The 19,517-nt window shown below is 34.7% G+C and overlaps 1 protein-coding gene across 1 annotated transcript in view; it reads left to right on the forward strand.

Moving 5' to 3' along the window:
* Positions 1-853: 853 nt before the first annotated feature.
* LOC149215460 (pectin acetylesterase 8-like) overlaps positions 854-19,517 on the forward strand; it is a 29,515-nt gene continuing 10,851 nt past the window's right edge. The window contains exons 1-5 of the mRNA XM_089389722.1: positions 854-980; positions 1,057-1,139; positions 1,463-1,592; positions 1,679-1,758; positions 1,844-1,939. Coding sequence (XP_089245848.1) covers positions 854-980; positions 1,057-1,139; positions 1,463-1,592; positions 1,679-1,758; positions 1,844-1,939 — 516 coding nt within the window. The remainder of the gene's footprint in view (positions 981-1,056; positions 1,140-1,462; positions 1,593-1,678; positions 1,759-1,843; positions 1,940-19,517) is intronic.

A 19,517-nucleotide genomic window follows, 5' to 3' on the forward strand; every position in this document is an offset into this window, starting at 1 on the left:
GGATACGCTGACATCAAACAAATAATTAATACAGAGACTGTTACAATATTATTCCCGGGGAATAATACGCTGATATAAAAAATATAAATAATACAGAGACTATTCCGATATTATTCTCGGAGAAGAATACGCCGATATCAAAAATATAAATAATACAGAGACTATTCGAATATTATTCTCGGCGAAGAATACTATGATAAAAATAAAAATAAATACAGAGGCTAATTCATGACTGTAACAAATAATATAATTTTAAAGGGTTATCAAAAATATAAATAATACAGAGACTATTCGAATATTATTCTCGGCGAAGAATACTGTGATAAAAAAAAATAAAAAAATACAGAGGCTAATTCAAGACTGTAACAAATAATATAATTTTAAAGGGTATTGGGTGAGATTAATTGTAAATGAATTCTAAATATTAATTTCAGAAATTAGAGTTAGTGATGGGACTGGTTTTTATATTATTTATATTTTTTTACACTATAAGTATATATCTATGTATATTCACCAGTGATGCTTAGAAAAAATTTAAAACAAATAAAGACTATTTGCAAATCAATTTCAAACACCAAAACTCCAAAAGCTAAAATCAAACACGAAAACTCCACAAACTAAAAGTTAGTGACTCACCTATCATTCTACACCCTCCATACAATAATATTAATTGAAAAAAAAACTAAAATCATGCTGGTTTAAGCATTTAAGAATCACTGACTGAAGTTTCCTGCATCGCTGTTTGATCATATTTGGTATGTTTAGGCATAATTCGCTATCCAATATGGTTAAGTCGCGGGGATCTGTCAAATATTTTTTCTTTGTAGTATTTGTCTTGAGAATGGCACGAATAATGGATGCAGACATACTCCATAGTGGGGAATCTGTGATAAGAAATGAGTTGTCACTTGCTGATTCGTCCAATTTGACACTCTATGTAAACATCACTGTGTTGCACGACGCTGTAGCCAAAGGAGCTGGTAAGTGTATTTGTGTGTGTCTCAAAATTTTAAGTTGATTCCTGACGAGAACTAATAAGGCCATTGCTTATTGCAGTTTGTTTAGATGGAAGGCCACCAGGATACCATTTAGACCGAGGGTTTGGATCTGGAGTAAATAGCTGGCTTGTTTTCATGCAGGTTAGTAATTTGTCTAGTTATTTTTATATTTATTTATTTACCAAGGTTGTTTTTTAGATTTAATATTAATATTTTTTTGTGTTAGGGTGATTTTTTTGTTATAGTGATTATTTTTATTTAAAAAAAAAAACATTTTATATTTATGGCAGATTCCAGATATTATCTAACATCTTTAACATCTTTATATCGATTGCAGATTCAAGATATTAAAAAATAACATCTTATTGCATATTCAAGATATTAAAAAATAATGTGTTTATAACTTTTAAGACCCATCTACCTTGATGGAATTGAAGTCTTATCTAGTGCAAATTATTACGCAGGGTGGAGGATGGTGTAACGACACAGCATCCTGCTTGAACCGCTCTCACTCTGCATTGGGTTCATCTCTGTACATGGGGGAATCAATAGCATTTACAGGAATTTTAAGTGATGTTCAAACACAAAATCCAGGTATGTCAAGGCTATACTCTAAAGAAATGTGATGATCCATTGGCTTTTTAAAGGATTTATTGAAAGCAGAGAAAACTGTTGAGCAGATTTCTATGGATGGAACCGCGTTATGGTGAGATACTGTGATGGGTCTTCATTCACCGGAGATGTGGAAGTTCTAGAGCCGGTATGTTAATATCAATACATAGGCGAATAGGAATTTTAATTCTCATAATCCTATACCAATGGAAACTTCTGTATCTAATGAACAGTATTTCAGGGTATCGAACTTTTATTCGAGAGGACAAAGGATATGGAAAGCTGTAATGGAAGATCTTTTGGCTCAGGGAATGGATAAAGCAGAACAGGTACGTTTTCAAAAGTCAATATTTCTTGAAGTATATATTTAAATGCCCAGCCATTCTGAATCTGATGGTTAGAGAATATTTATTATTTTAAAAATATTGTAAAGAATATATTTTAAGGGTTATTTATTTATCTAATAAAAAAAAAAAAAAAATTATACATTAATTATAGTATTTAAATTTATTTAAATTAATTGAAATAGTCTTTGATTTAATATGTGCTATTTTGTTAATTAAATTCATGAATTAATATATTGATCAGGTTGTTTCTATATAATACATATAGGTATATGTATGTATTTTTATATTGCAATTTGTATTGTGGTTGATATTAACACCTAGAACTGTGCTCTATCTTTATTGACCTCCAATTATTTATTCTAAAAATTGATTTAGTTCTCTATATATAGTGAATGCTTTTATAATTAGATTATTTAATGTCAAATCAATATTTCAGTTTATTGGGAGGAATAAAATGTTTGAAACAATTCAAGTTCTAAGAACTAATATAATTGGGAAAAATAAATTGTTTTATTTGGGAATGATCCTATATGGGGATAGAGGGATTTAACCCTCAAAATTTATAAAGCCAATGATTTTTCCCACTAGTGTAATTTGCATTGTTGTTGACATTAACACGTAGAATTGGCTTTATCTATATCCACGTCTAACCATTTATTCCAAAAATTGATTCAATTATCTATCTATAATGGATACATTTATAATTGGATTACTTAATGTCAAATTAGTATTTCATCTCATTGGCATCTATAGTATGAATAAAATTCTTGGAACATTTCAAGCTTCAATTGCCAGCTTCATCTTAAGTTATATAAAATTCCAACTTTTGAGGTGTAAATAGAGTGTTCTATAAATATAGTATTGGACCAAATTAGATTCATTCCTTAGAATAGTTTTCATTGATTCTTTTCACCTATCCCCTTTCTATTTTAGGAGAAGAAACATTGCCTCCATGAAACGGATTAGGCTCAAGAATACCCATTGAAAATATCCTAGGGTTCCCTTGCTTTGTAAGATATGGCTTTGTACATCTCCATCCCAAGGTTCAATTCGATCGGCTTGTAGCATCTACTGATTCTGACATATACCGTTCTCAAAGAATGAGAACATATCTTGATGTAATCCTATTATGTGATATCCATTAATGTTTTTCAATGGTTATTTTTTCAATATTGGTATGGAGAAATTTCCACCTTTAATTCCCTTCTCTTGTCATCTTTACACCTATCCCCATTTAATATGATTAGGAATCATTATATTATTTCTCCATTTGAAATGCAATGTTATTATCCTCCCCTAGTTGATTTGGAAGAGTGAATAAAACAATCCATATCAATTGACCCTTACTTCCCTTTTCTTTCCCTCGAAGGAATCTACATGTAGGCAAGCAATGTTCCATTGTAATTGTAAATTAAATTATGTCATTAAATTTGATTCACACTATAAAAGTTAGGATTCCAAAAGAACCTATGGATCTCATACTAATGAAATGAGGAGTTATATTCCATTGAGCATAATTACCTTAGAGGTTAGGGCATCACACTTGTAATGTGATAGTCATTGATTTTATCTTGATAGCTTGCTCCTTTTTGTTCCTCTCATTCCCATAATCCATAGGATGAAGATGGAATGGAGAATACTCTTACAATCATTTGTTGGTTCTATCATGCCATGTCACTTACTCACAACTAGGAATGGAATGAATGAAATGATTGGTGTTATTAGGATCTATAACAAATTGAAGAAAGATCTTTGTTTTCCATATAAAAGAATTCCAATATTATTCATATGGGTTATACTATTTCTTTTTGTTAAGATTGGTAGATCCTTCTTTTTCATTATAAAATAAGCAAGTTACAAGCACATAGAGTGAGGTTAGGTGGTATCAACTTGCCCATCGAGAAACCAAGGATGTTGACCACCTAACCACATGATAAGCCATACACTGACCCAAAATATCGAGTCTATCTATCCAAGTTAGATAAGTTTTATTGTCATGTCCAGATCCATATTATTTTTTCCTATATATAAATATGACTATAAATTGGAAATAAAAAGCTATGCGCATGAAAACTAATAGAAAATAACTAAAAGCTAGCATTCTATCCATCGTTCTCGGTGGAGGCCGAAGCGACTAGGGTCAGATCTTTAGCACTGGAGCCTGGCAACTCTCTTTGTAAAAACAGGAAGGGGAAGTGTCTCTCCATGCGGCTAAGGCGACCATCCTATTTCTGCAATTGAAATTGTAGCTTCTGAAACTCTTGTTTGTAATTTGGGAAATCCTAGATGGCAGACATCCAAATTTTCTCCATGGCCTTTCCAAGGAGGCATTTCATCAGCCAATAAAGATGTAGGGTCTATTTAAATTGAGTCGCTCTTCCTCTAGTGTTGCCTGAATCTAGAACCAGGAGCTTCCAGTCTTCCAGATCGGGTTCATCCACGCTCACTTGTCAGTTTATGTCTTCCTCCCATTTTGCTATCAACCACTTGATCTCCTCCTTGGTGCCTTCCTTGTATGCAGCAGCCGCTTCATTTATCAAGTTGGCCACTGGTTTTCTACCTCGGCATTTACCCAAGGTGCTTGGTTCAGCCTTAGCCTCGATCTCCTGTGGCCTCTTTCCTTGGCCCTTACCTTAACCCGGTCTACCCATTGTTGCCCTGTCACGATACCTGTCGGTCAAGTCTTGAGGATGGCCCATAACTAGCCTCTGTACTCTTCACGTCTGAGAATGATTACCGTTCAGTGGACCTGATATGGGAACAAGAAATGCAGGATCCCCCACCCAACATGACCATGACTTGCACCCTAGTAACTTTTCCACAGTAGATGCCCCGACATGCCCATTTCTTTACAAATGTTTTGGTCTTGGCCTTGGGATCGAGGTGCCAACAGTGGACCAACTATATATCCTATAACATGGTAGCCAAGCTGATGGGTTCTAAGTTTCGCACCTCCCTTACCCACCGTTGTATGACCATTCCCCATCCCCGCTGACTCATCATAGTTTTAGCCTTGCACTAACTAGCAATGTAGTGCAAAATCTGACCCCCGGGCCGCAATAGGCACCCAACCCAAACTCTTCTTGCCTCTCAACTTCCCCTCAACCAGCCAAGGCCGACATGGCTAGCGCTTAATTCATGCCAATTCCTAGACTTTAGAAGACCCCTACCCGCGACAACCTCCCCACTACTAGCTTTCCTCGGGTACTTGTCATTGACCCTCACGAGCCAGCCCTACCAATTAACCTCAACACCTATGAAGAAAACCAAGAAAAAATGTTTCATCAAAACATAGACATTGATAGCATCCTAGCCCCTAACCCCCAAGATTGCCATGCAGACAAGACAAAGGTATTCTCCCAGACATCCATCTGCCCCATGAAGCCCGATAAGCTCCACACGAGAAAGTTAAATCCCATAATAGATTGATACTAGGGAGGAACCCATGGAGCTGGGATTATTCCAGCAAACACCTGACAACATGCATATCTCCCAGCTAGAATTACTTTTGCCCACAAACCCAGTGCCCCCAATACCCCAATTATCAAACCAGACATAGGGAATCATGGGGTAGTGGACGAAAAACTAGTTTACATACCTGGTAGCCAATGTTTGGATTTGATGGAGCCCCCATCCCTTCCGAAGCCTCTACTCTAGTCTCGCCTTTAGTACCTCTGCTCTTTCAAACCATGGCCTTCCATCCTTCACCATAGCTAGTAAAATTTTCCAAATACGTTTGTCACCTTCCTGCCTTCATGTTGTCTTAAGCATATCGAAGGCCACCACACCCTTTGCTTCAAGCGTGTGGTGGGAAACGGAAACATTTCCTTGTGTCCCTATCATAATCACTGCCTTAATGGCTCTATCCCTTAATGGCTCTATCTGACAACTCACACCCCGATCAGTGGCATATGGGTTTTACTATTATTACTTCTTCTCATAACTATTTTTTAATTAAATAAGGAGCTTCTATGTCTGATTATTAGGGATCTCATTTAAAAATAATATGTCATCTGAAAATATTAACAAAGCTCAATAGTAAAATATCATGCTAGGAGTAACTCCATGAATTTGAATTTATTTTCACTAAGGGAGAATATGAATATATACAAGGAGAGAGATACTATTAGGTTTCATCTCCCAATGTTTCTTCGTCTTCCAACTTCCTTTTATTTTTACAATTTACAATATTTACATCAATTTACCTAATCCAAAATATTAGGTGTCAACATTCCCCCATTAATCTGAAGGGATGTTGGTGAGCTAAACATCATTCTGAATCTTTCAAACTTTTCCCTTCTAAGCGCTTTGGTGAAGATGTCTGCAATCTACTCATTTGTGGAACAATGTTGTGGGTGGATTGTTTTGGCCTTAACATGATGTCAAATCATATGGTATTTTGTATTGATGTGCTTCATTCGATCATGGAACTTTGGGTTCTTGGCCAACTTTATTGCAGAAGTGTTATCAATCAAAAGTGGAGTTAAGTGTGTTTGTTTCTCCTATAAATCTTCTATAATTTTCTTGAGACACACAATTTCCTTCATTGCTTCAACGACTGCCACATATTCTGATACAATTATAGGATCTGTTGGAACTGATTGTTTGCATGACGTTAAGGAGACAACTCCTGATCCAAGACTCATAGCATAGCCTGAATTAAATTCTCCATGTTATGAAACCAGCTCACAAAAAGATAGAAAAGATAGTTGAACGCCTTAGAATTTAGCCTCTTCGAGGGGGAAACCTCCTTTACATTACACAAATGAATAATTCTTGGATGTTACAAATGACAAGACCTCCTTTCTATATATAGGAGTCTAAAGAGTCATAATATAATAAGAGTTGACATAACAATAATAATGTAAGGGCACAATAATAACAATAGTGGGCTTCTATGGGAAACAATAGTAACAATATGGAGACTACATGGGTACAACAATATAATAAGGGGGTTGCACTAATAACAATAAGGGGTTACACTAGTAGTATAATGGCCTAACATGCCCCTCTCCTTCAAAAAGTGTTGTCTCAATGCGTGAGTAGTTCTTGATGATTCTGTAGAATATTCTTGTCTTCCCCCATGGAATCTTCAGTGGGTAAGTTGTTCCACTTGAGGAGGTACTCTGAAATTGGTCAGTTTCGTAGCTGTCAAGTTCTTGTTTTTGTGACTGCTCTAGGTTCCAATATGATTTTTCCTTCCTCTTCAAGTTCTGTCAATATTGTTTGAATTAGGATCTTCTGCAACTTTTGAATGAGTGACCAGACTTCTTCGTCCTTCTTCCATTCATCCCTTGCTTCATTTATCCAATTTGGTTGGATAATAGAAATAGCACAAAACAATGCTTCCACATCCTCATCCTTTCTTGAGAGTGCATCTGCATCAAAAAAATTCTTCCCTTTTCTGTAGATGATGTCAAAGTCATAAACTAACATATTTGTGAACCATTTTTTATGTTCTTCTAATGATAATAATTGTTCTAAAATGTATTTAAGACTATCATGATCCATCATTGCCTTGAAGTGTCTTCTCATTGGGTAAGGTCACCATTTCTTAAGTGCATGTAGTATTGCCAACATTTCCTTCTCATAAATAGCTTGCTTGAGATGTAACCTTAAAAATACCCAATCACCTACATCAAAACATTTTTCACTGCGATGTTGATCTACCTGTTTTTTCATTTGATTCTACACCAAAGTGGCATTATCCTTTAAAAGTTGGAGAACTTGTTGTTGATGCTTGATGTGATCTTTCACTGCTTGAACCATTTTCTTCTTGATATTTCCTTCTATCTTGAGAGTTTGAGGAGTGGTAATTTCTTCCAATGCTTTACAAGATATGGTCGGATTCATTTCTTGATGTTCGATGTGATCTTTCACTTCTTCGACATTTTTCTTATTGATATGTCCTTCTATCTTGATAGTTTGAGGAGTAGTAATTCCGGCCAATGCATTACAAGATATGGTTGGATTCGTTTCTTCTTTGTCGATGTGATATTTCACTTCTTGAACCTTTTTCTTCTTGATACGTCCTTCTATCATCAGAGTTTGAGTGGTAATTCTTGCCAATGTTTTACAAGATATGGTTGGATTAATTTATTCATTCTCTGGGGTTGGTTCCTGGCGTATATCCTCTTCTTGTGATGTTTCTTGACCCTTTTCTTCCTCCTCTTTATACTCTATATAAAATAATTTCTTCTCAGCACACTTACGACCTTTAGTGCATTTCTATCACAATTGTAACAAAGCCCTTTTTCTCTTTTTTCTTCCAATTGTTGTGGTGTAAGCCTTGTAGGTTGTGGAAGGTTAGGAGAAGAAACACTTCCATAATTATAGTCATGAGTGTTGGGATTCCTTGTTTTCATAATTTCGCTTTCAATTTTTCTTGCCAACTCGAATGCCTCCTCCAATGAATTAGGTTCCCAATCCTTTACTTATTTGGAATATAATTTACCCTTCTATTCAATTTTTGAAAGTCTTCAATGTGCTCTTTCATTGAACCCTTTTGTTTGAGATTTATCAATTGGCTAAAGAAGGAGTTTATCTTTGTATCCTCATAATGTGCTATCATTTCCTCCGTGAAAATTGACCACGTGACAAGTGGTTTATGAGAACAAAGCCCTTTATACCATAAAAATTTATTCGGTTCTAAATAATTAGATGCAATACATACCTTTTATAATAGTGGTACACCATGTAGATAAAAATATTTCTCCATCTGTAGTAGTCAATTTACCAGATCATTGCCATCAAACTTCCTCATCTCGCTTTTTCTTGATTTTAGGAGCTCAATCTTGAAACTACTGTAACATTATAATTTCAGATCTTCCAGTTCTAAAATGAAAACCTGCAGTAGCCCTTTGTGTCCTCTTTCCAATGCCACCAGTCTGTTCCAAGTTGGATTCTCCAAGGAAGAGTTATTCCAAATCTCCCACAATGACCTAATTATAGACTAGTTCAGTTGATCGAACTTGTACGACGTGACACGTGTTACTGTTTCAACCTTTGGATCTAAAAAATGTACACTAGAAACTAAAGTTCATCCTATTTCTACAACTTCTTAAAAAATTTCAGTTTGATCCTCAGAGAGAAAGTTATGACGATTTTCCTAGGTCACCTGTTTGGAATGTAATTGGGGGTATGCAAAAACCCTAACTTCCTTAGACTATATCTTCGAAAATATAGTGAGACAAGATCTAAAATTCAGAGCCAAGGTTGAAACCCATTTCATCTCAAATGGGTTTTTTTCTTAGCTTTTGAAACTTGGTAGCGAAATAGTTATAGCGAAAATCCCACGATGACCTGTTTGGAGTAGCGAAACCCTAGAATCCATAGCTGTGATACCAAATGTTATGAAACCAGCTCACAAAAAGATAGAAAAAATAGTTGAACGCCTTAGAATTCAGCCTCTTTGAGGGGGAAAACTCCTTTACATTACCCAAATGAATAATTCTTGGATGTTACGGATGAAAATACCTCCTTTTTATATATAGGAGTCTAAGGAGTCATAATATAATCAGAGCCGACATAAAAATAATAATGTAAGGGCACTATAATACCAATAGTGGGCTTCTATGGGGCACAATAGTAACAATATGGGGACTGCATGGGTACAAAAATATAATAAGGGGGTTGTACTAATAACAATAAGGGTTACACTAGTAGTATAGTGGCCTAATACTCCAGCTTCTTTACCTCCATCTAAATCTTAATCAGAGTATCCAATCAAGATGAAATCATCCACCGAAGTATGCTTGAGTCCAAAGTCTTGAGTTCCCTTCAAGTGCTTTAGAACTATTTTTGCAGTAGACTAGTGATCCTCACAGTGTTTTTTCATAAACCTAGAGAGGATTCCAACATCAAATGAAATGTATGGTTTGGTAGTATTTAGGTAGTTGAGACTTCCTACAAGCTGTCTATACTTTGTTGCATCCTCAAACTATTTTCCTTCAGTGGATATGAGCTTTAAGTTTTTCCCCATTGGAGTAATTAAGGGTTTACACTCAACCATGCAAAACATGTTAAACACATATCCAATGTACTTCTTCTGAAAGAGGAATATAAAATTCAGATGTTGATTTACTTCAATACCAAGATATTAGTGAACATGGCCAAAATCTTCCATTTCAAAACATTTCCTCAGTTCTTTCTTTATGGATACAATGTAGCTCTCTCTTTACCCTCTCATCATAAGATCATCTACATAAAGAAAAAGATATACAATTGTTTTTCCAACTTTCTTGACAAACAAAGTTGCATCATCAAGATCATAATGTTTGAAATTGAGTTTCAAAAGATGCTAAGTTAACTTTTTATACTAGGAATGTGGTGCTTGGGCCATACAAGGATTTTACAAGATTGCCTACTTTGTGTTCCTGACCCTTCATAACAAATCCTTTTGTTTGGGACATAAAAACATTCTATTTTAGATCTCCATTCACGAAATCATTTTTTACATCCATTTTTTGGACTTTCCAACCATTCTGAGCTACCAAGGAAAAGAGTGTCTAGATGGTAGCTTGTTTTTCTGTGGGGGAAAAAATCTTCTCATAGTCAACCCCTTCCTTTTGTGCAAAAACTTTTGCCACAAGATTAGCTTTATGCTTGTCGAGTGAGCCATTTTCTTTATACTTGTTCTTGAAGACCAACTTGTAGCCTATTAGTTTGGTTCCCAATAGAGGATCAACCAGCTTCCAATTGCCATTCTTGATCAAAGCATCATATTCTTCATGCATCACTTATTTCCATTCATAATGAGAAGTGACTTCTATGAAAGAAGTTTGTTCAAAATATGTAGACAAGTTCAGTTCACAAATATAAGAAACATCCATATCAATAGGTGAGTCAAGACTGTCTACATCGCCTCCATTTTTTCTAACAAAGCATCTTGTTCCCCTTTTCCTAACCACACCAAGATGAAAACCTTCAAGTGCCCTTGTCAATCATTTTGGAGGACCTTTCCGAGATGGCCCGGTTGCTTAGTTGATTGAGATGGGGTTGAATCAAGATTTAATCTCTCAATTTTATCAATCACATCACTCAAAGTGTCGTCAGTGGATGGATCCCCCCTTCAATATGTGGAATCTCATTATCAAACTCTTGAAAAGACTTTGCATGTCGAATATATCCAAGAGATCAAGTTGTTGTTGAATTGAGACTTCTGTGATCCATAATCGTTAGAAGAAGAGCTTCGGCGTAAATCACATATAGAAAGACCTTTGTCGACGCGTTTCGAGCCAGCAAGTGTGGCTCATCGTCAGGACAAGTTGAAGAAAACAGATCCAGCTTTGCGTGTTAAATAGTCAGAGCAGGGCCTCCAACAGCTATCTAGATTAACGGCTAGCTTTGACTTAGGGACAGTCAAAAAGTCAAAATGATTATTTTAAGGAAGATAGTAATGACCATACCTATATAAAAAATATAATTATATAACTGAAATAATTTAAGAAGGGGTTTACATTAATAATTCGTTAAAATGTATAATTTAATAATTAAAATTTTTTACTAAATGGGAATTAGTTACATTGAAGACCCAACTTATTTATAAATAAGGTAAATATAATTAAATAAAATAAATAGTAATAATAAAAATCAGCAAATAAATAAATAATAATAATATATATTAGTTAGATAAATAAATAAATAGATAAAAATCTATGTAAAAAACAAATAATAATAATAATATATATAAATTAGTTATGAAAGAAATAATAAAGTAAATAATAATAAGAAAATAACTAATAAAAATTCGTTAATAAATAAATAAATTACCAATAATAACAATATATAAAAATTAGTTACAAAACAATAATAAAATGGATAATAATAATAATAATATATATTCCTTAATAGATAAATAAAATTAATAAATTAAAGTATATAATATATATAAAATAATAATAATATATATAAAAAATTAGTTACTAAGAACTAATCAAATAAATAAATAAATAATAATAATAATATTATATATTCATTAATAGATAAATAAATAATTAATTAATATATATATATATATATATATATATATATATATATATATATATATATATATATATATATATATATAAAAAGATAAATAAATAATTATAATAAATAAATAAATAAATATTAGCTAAGATAATAGATACCAATATCACCCAGGGAAAAAAGGAGCGACACAAAATAAACAGGAGACGGACTGGAAAGAGTCCAGAGCCAAAAAGGATAAACCCTAGGAGATAGGAAGGCTCCAGGGGAATGATGAAAGTGAAACAGATGAAAGAGGGGGGGGGGACTAAGATGAAAGGGCAGGGATCCAACATCTACTGATCTTCCAGCCGTCATCTCTGTTGAGATTGTTAGGCCTTCTTTCAATCTCAATAGCTTCCCTGAGTTTCCGATGATGGAACTGGGCAACCTTGGCAACAACCTTAGCCTCCTCAATACAAACGTGATGCTTGGTCTTATCCACATGCTCTTCTAGCGCTGAAGACTTGGTTCTCCCATGTCTTAGGTTAGCTGCATGTTCGCTAATCCTCTGATGGATGGAGCGCCCTGTTTCCCCGATGTAGGGGGTCCCACAAGAACAAAGGATCAAGTAGACACCCTTCATGTCCTTGGGGTTAACGGGATCTTTAACCGATCGGAGGGAATTACGAATAGTTTTGAGGGAATTACGAATTAGATCAAGTTGTTTTTGAAAAAAAATGTTAGTCTTGGAAGATTCAAGAAAGATCACATCTCTAGATATTATAAACTTCTTATTCACTTCAACATAGAGATTGTATCCTTTGGAGGTTGTTGATTACCCTAAGAAGATACATTTTCGATGCCTTGCACCGAGTTTGTTTCTTTGTTCCTTAGTTATCAAGGCATAATAGGCGGAACCAAAAACCCTGAGATGCCTCATTGAAGGAATATGTCCATACCACATTTCATAGGGAGTATTGTTTTTTATAGCATGAGATAGACACCTCTTCTTTATATACACAACACATAGATTTGCATCAGCCCAAAACACCAACTTAAAATTCTTGAAAAACATCATCGAACGTACCATATTTAAGATTGTATTGTTCATTCTTTCAGCTACTCTATTCTATTGGGGGTTATAAGTAGTGATAGTTTGATGTTGATCCCATGTTGGCGAAGATAGTTTTTAAATTGATTTTAAGTGTATTCTTTTCCATTATGAGTACGAATAGAGCCAATATGATATTGTGCATCATTTTCAATCCATGCATGAAAGTTATTGAATTTTTCCAATGTTTCAGATTTGTTCTTCAATAAATAAAGCCAACACATTATGTTGTATTCATCAATAAAGTTCATCTTATATTTATTACAATTTTCAAAAGGAACAAGCATTGAGCCACATAAATCAGAATGAATGAGTTCAATATTTATATATTCTCTGGAATGAGAATCATGAAAAGGTTGTTTATTGTGCTTTCCTAAGATACAATTATCAAATTGCTTAAGTTTCATATGAATTTGAGGTAAATAAATGACACCATTTTTATTCAATTTATGAAGGTTGTCATAGTTCAAGTGTCCAAATGTAGCATGCCATAAAAGAATTGATGGAAATGTACGTTCATCATAGTGAGAAAAGTATGAAAATTTATGTGCACGAGTAGAGGTTCCTTGTAGCTTCAGAAGTCTTTCTTCCTCTATCCAAGTCATTACAAGTGAGTGATCTGATGCTTTCTTCACCTCAACCTTGCCATCAAATATGTGAACTGAGTGTCCTTGCTGGTGGATGTGGACCAAAGACAACAAGTTTCTCCTCAACTCTGGTAGGTATAGAACATCTTGTAGAAGAAAATCTAAAAGTCCAAGCAGTTTGAGCTTGATTCCACCAAGACCTAATCGCTTGAGTTTTGACTTGTGTGCAAAGTATACTAATCCATCAACATTGTGAGTGAATTCTCCAAAAAAATATCTTTTGAAAGTCATGTGGCAAGTTGCTCCTGAATAAATAAATTGAGCATCTTTCCATGAAGCAGGTGAAGCATTGAATAAGTCTTGAGTTACTCCAATGTTGCAATGTACCAAAACATATTAAGAGGACTCAACTTCTTTTCCTTTCCCTTTACCAAGTGTTTTACCCTTTTCTTCATTTCATTCCTACTTGATTTAGTCCCAAGGAAGCTTACAGTTGGAATCATCATGTCCATCTCTATTGCATCGTATGAAATGAATATCAAACATTTCTCCTTGGAAATGTCTGTCACCCCTACATCTAAAATTATTCCTTCCTCTTCCTCTTTGGTCACCTCTTCCTCTAGAAGAATCTTGTGCATGATGCTTCTCTTTTTCTGCAAGGCAAACAACTTCTTCATAAGGCTGAGGAGTTTTCTACTTCCCAAAATCCTTCTTTCTTTCCACAAACTTATTCTCAAGGGATTCAAAGGTAATATACTTAAGTTTTCCACTTTCTTGCAATGACTCAAGATAATGTGAATAGGTGGGATATAGTGCCTTGACAAAATATATGAGAGGAATATCTATTTCAACACCAGTGGATTTTATGTCATTCATAATATATCTTACTTCTAATGTTAAGGCAAGAGGGTCATCATTTTTCAATTCAAGATTGAACAACTTAATCATCAACCGAACAACTTCAATTTCAGAGTGCGAGTCATACAATTCCTTCAACTTCTTTAAGCATTCAAAGTCATTTGAATATGCCAAAATATGTTGGCTCACCTCTTCATTTATGAAGGATGCAATCAAGGCATATGCCTTATTGTTCTTGTTTTCAAAAATGGTAATATCCTTATCTAAAGTGGAGTTTTCGGGTGCATTGTGTCTTTCTCCTTCACAAATCCCCTTCCACAACTCATTGAAAATAAGGGTATTTTTTATCTTCCTGGACCACTCATGGTAGTTCTCTTTATCTGAGAGAATTGATTCAACTACAAATATAAGTGAATGCATCATATGATCTTATCTATGCCCAAATAATTACAATGGTTGCAAAAAAAACTTGATGTATTTTCAAAAAATCTGACTGGATGTCTTAAAATAAAATCAATTAAAGATGTAGTCTCTCAAATATGCCTCCATACTACTTCATTACCATATAAAAGGGAGTCAATGGTACATCCCATACTACAAGAAATTCGTAAACATTATTATTCCAATAAATAAATAATTATTAACTCAACATACTCACTTCATATTATACCATACACACTTCACAACTTAATATACCATATGCACTTCATAATATACCATATGCACTTCATACCATATCACTTTATATGACCCAATGATATAAAAACTTCAACAGAGGTTTTCAAAAGGTATTGAACGAATAACATATGCACTTCAACAAACAATTCGACAACCCAAGCATTGCACATCAAATTACACGGTGTTCAGAAGATTAGAGTAAGAAACGATAGCCGTTGCAATGTAAAAGGTGAATGCCCATGTATATACTTCATCCAAGTCAGAAGTTTCTTGCAACATAGGAATTAACTTAGTCATGACAGAGCCACCACACATGGAATTTAATGCACCATTTGACTAGCTTTTGTCCAGTGCTCAAAGTAAACATTCATGCACAACATTTAATCAATCCAGAAGAGCATACATACCTGTTCAGCGCTTCAATCATAGTGTATATAATGCAAATTGTTCCACGCTCACTGCACCATATGTATTACAACACCAATCATGACCTTTGAGAGTTTATGCACCATTATTCAACCAATTTAAGCTTTTCGATACAACAGCTTGCAATACAATTCCTCAATGCAGCAGGAATACGACCCCTTCAACACATAAAAAAATAATCGCTCTAGAACTCAATGCTAGCTTTCATAGCACAATTTTTTGGTATCCAATACAATGCACTATAAATTTAACTATTCAATAGAGTTATGTGTCTACTCAAAAGCATGCATAAACTCTCTCCTACAAATGAAACATACAACTTCCACATAGAGTGCATTACAGCCTTCAATGCACTAAACACACATGGATAGATAAAAAGGCATATGATCGACAATATAGGAGTTATTGGGAAAAAATGCTAAAAATGGGGGTTTTCTTTTATTGGGCACCTAATCCTCTATGGGTTAGTGTGGAAGCATAATAGATGAAGAAATTCCAAGAGACCTTGGGATGTGGTACCCAACAGTCACACTATGTACTATAAATGTTTATCATTTGTTAATAAAAAACATACTCTCGTGTTTTATCTTTCATACTCTTTCTGCCATGTGTGTGTTTAACATGGTATCAGAGCTGCAGGAGAATTTCTGCCTTGCTCAAATTTGAGCCACTAGTTGTGGCCTCTCTGTGCATGTTAGTTCTGCGTTCCTGTGGATAAAACTGTCACTATTGTGTGCATGTTGCAAACTCTCTAGCTGACCTCTCTTAGCTAGATTTGTGTTGGGTTCTTTATCCATTGTCTCAAATAAATAAATAAAAATGCACCTGCACTCCTGACACATCTACCTTCTGCCAGCACAAATTTTTGACTCTAAACAATGGTGATTCTCTCCGCATGAATGAATGGCTCCCTCAGTGTTCAGTTATATACCACTGTCTACTGTCTAAATGCTTGTGAAGGCTGCTCTTACGCTTGTGTGTAAATGCCCCTTCACTCTGCGTCCATATACCCCTCATACCTTGGCATCAAAGCATTTTGTTTCGCCATCCATCAAGTAAAACAAATGTAACTGTGGTCCCAGAAGTTTCCTCATTCCTCTAGAATTCCTTGTCAGTTTTAACAAATCCTGCTAGTTTCTTGCCACAAAGCTCGCAGTCATATAGTAACTAGTTTTGCTGGAAATCATATCGATGTAATTGAAGTGGGTGTGGATGATCACCGGGAGCTCCATTGATTATGCTAGGTTCTTTTGCACAAGACTCATGGAGGTTGAAGTTACATAATGGTCGACAAAAGCAGTATCTGAATCCATAGTCGGATTCCTTGCAACTGTCACATTGGTATCAGAGCGACATAGTTAAGGAATAGTTGGTGCTTGCTATATAAAGATGTGTTGTGTGTCTTTGTGTTGAACTCTTTTTAAAAAGCTGAGTCTTGATGTCCATGAGAAACTCATACATTGGTTAAAAAAAATGTTAGCGTGAATGCTAGATTGTGACTGAACATTGTTACTCATTTTCTTAGTGCTGGAAGACTGAAGGACTTTGCATTGAATATGTTGGTCGAAATCGTTGTCATGGTGAACGTTAGCCTAAATTATGCATATTATTATGTGTTGGAATACTGAATGAGGTGAAGAAATGAACGTTGCCTAACGTTGAGATGATTGGCATATATATATGCGTTGATTATGTTGTACTGCGTTTGCATGATTGGAGACTGGTGAGTGGTGCATTGAACCTTCATTTGCATGTTGTTTTGCATTATTTGAGATCATGCCATACATTATATATGGAGACTGATCATGGTATGTAAATCCAAATCGATGTTGCATTGGTTTTTTAAAAAAGGTTGAATGGTTGCATACATAGTCCAGTAAAAAGAAAAATATCAACCTATTTTATGTTGATATTTTGAGACTTGTCTCTAAGGGCTCCATGTTAAGTTGTTGAACAAAAGCGAGGATCTAAAATTCCATGTTAATATTTTTTGCATTCAAAACACGTGGAATTGCGTTGAATGTTCACTCTAAGAACTGGTTTTTGAAGCGTTGAAAACACTGTGCATTGACTATATGGTGGAAATCTTAACCATGTCATGACTCTTGGTGCTGTGAGCTTGGACTCTTTGGAGTGTATTGGTCGAATGCAATGGAGGGAGAAGCATCCTGTTTGTGTATTACTGCTCTACATCAAGCATTAAAAAGGCATTAATTTTGGTCATATTTCTACTACATTGAGGCGTTACATTGCAATATGGTGCATTGAAAAGTTTGAATCGGTTGAAGAATCAATGTAGAAACTGGTGCATTAAATTTCTAGTACGCATTGGTCCTATCATCGTGTACGTTTAAATATTGGTATAATATTATGTTTATATATGTTGTGTTTTTCCTCTGGTCATAAGTTGAATCACTATGGATTAAAAAAAAAAGGAAGATTGTGAATACTCGCTAAGGAACCATTATCATTGTCCTATCATTAATACTACCCTCGCAACCCATCATCATGAAGGCCAAGCTTAGAATATCAAGGAGGCAGTTTGGGACAAATGTCTCCCCCATAATCACCAGAAATATGCTTCATTCCTTTTCACCTTCCCAGATTTTAATAGCAAAGACAATTGTCATTAGATGCTCCCAGTGCATACCAACATTGTTGTTAGCGAATGGAATACTTGATTGAGCTTTAGCAGATTGATGTATTGGAAGTTATTATAGAATGTTATATCGAATTCTCATCATCTTAAATATGGTTGGTTTCTTCAATATATTTATCCAGTTCTCATATTTTCAAGATATATAACTCACACAGTTCTAAAAGATACATTGATCACTGTATCACTGAAAGACGAAGGTAGACGTTATAGTTTTGTATCTGTAGTTTGTTTGGAATGGTTTGTAATAGCCATTGTAGTGCACATGGAAGGATGAAGATTAATTTTCTGGTTAAGGATTTATCCCTTAATAATCGTGGGATGGATTTCATGTAAAATATATAGAATAAAATGGCCTTGATTGAAAGAATAATCAAGAGACTTGTCGGCTGAACTGTACAATATCATTCATCTGAAGTTCATTTTTTTGAACCCATGCCATATCTATTTTGAGAGATCTATATAAAGTGAAATAGTGAATAACGCAACAGTTTCTCCATAAAATCTCGATCATCATGACCAAGAGTTATAGCATGTGGGATTTTCGATATTTGAATTAATTTGGAGATTGGAGACTATTGAAAGCTTCTTTTTTTTAACATGGTATTTCTAGTGTGACAGCAGTTGCTATTGAACTTGACTATCCTTTTCCACTGGCCAAGAAAGGGAAGGAGTATTTGTAGGATCCAAGCAAGTTTGCAGTTGTTAATGCTCCAGTTGTGGCATTGTATTTAAAACTCATTATGGTTTTTGTGTCCAGTGTTGAAGTTCACGTAGAGTATTAAAGTATATAGAAGTTATCCCCTTATTCGAAAAGTTGTATGATTTCACCATTCAGCCAAAACCTGGTGCAAATCAAAATTGGAGCAACTTCTAATATATTTGAAAATAAGTTAAAATAAGTGTATTTAACAGAGTTTGATTTGTTGATAAAATGGGAAGAATTTATGGCGTATTAGAGTTACTGAACACATTAATACATTCTAGTGTCGAAAACATAGTCAAAATCAACAAAGACTCTCTCTTTGAAATTTAGACATGTCTACAATATGCAAAATATCAAATTGATTTTTTGCAACTTGAATCTCAACTAGAACAAGCATAATTACAGCAATGGAGTCATCATTCTGAACCTGTTTCTGTTCAGAACAACGAAACAAACTCCCATAAACAACAAGACAATAATGTTACAATTGATTCAGATCCAATGCCCAATAAAGCAACAGTTGTACATGCAGATGGAGAAGTTCAGTTTGCACTTCCCAAGCCCATCATCAGACCTTGGGAACAACT

This window comes from Pinus tabuliformis, chromosome 1_1, assembly GCF_031772625.1.
Source record: "Pinus tabuliformis cultivar Carrire ecotype Pingquan chromosome 1_1, CPIR1, whole genome shotgun sequence".
Lineage (NCBI taxonomy): Eukaryota > Viridiplantae > Streptophyta > Pinopsida > Pinales > Pinaceae > Pinus > Pinus tabuliformis.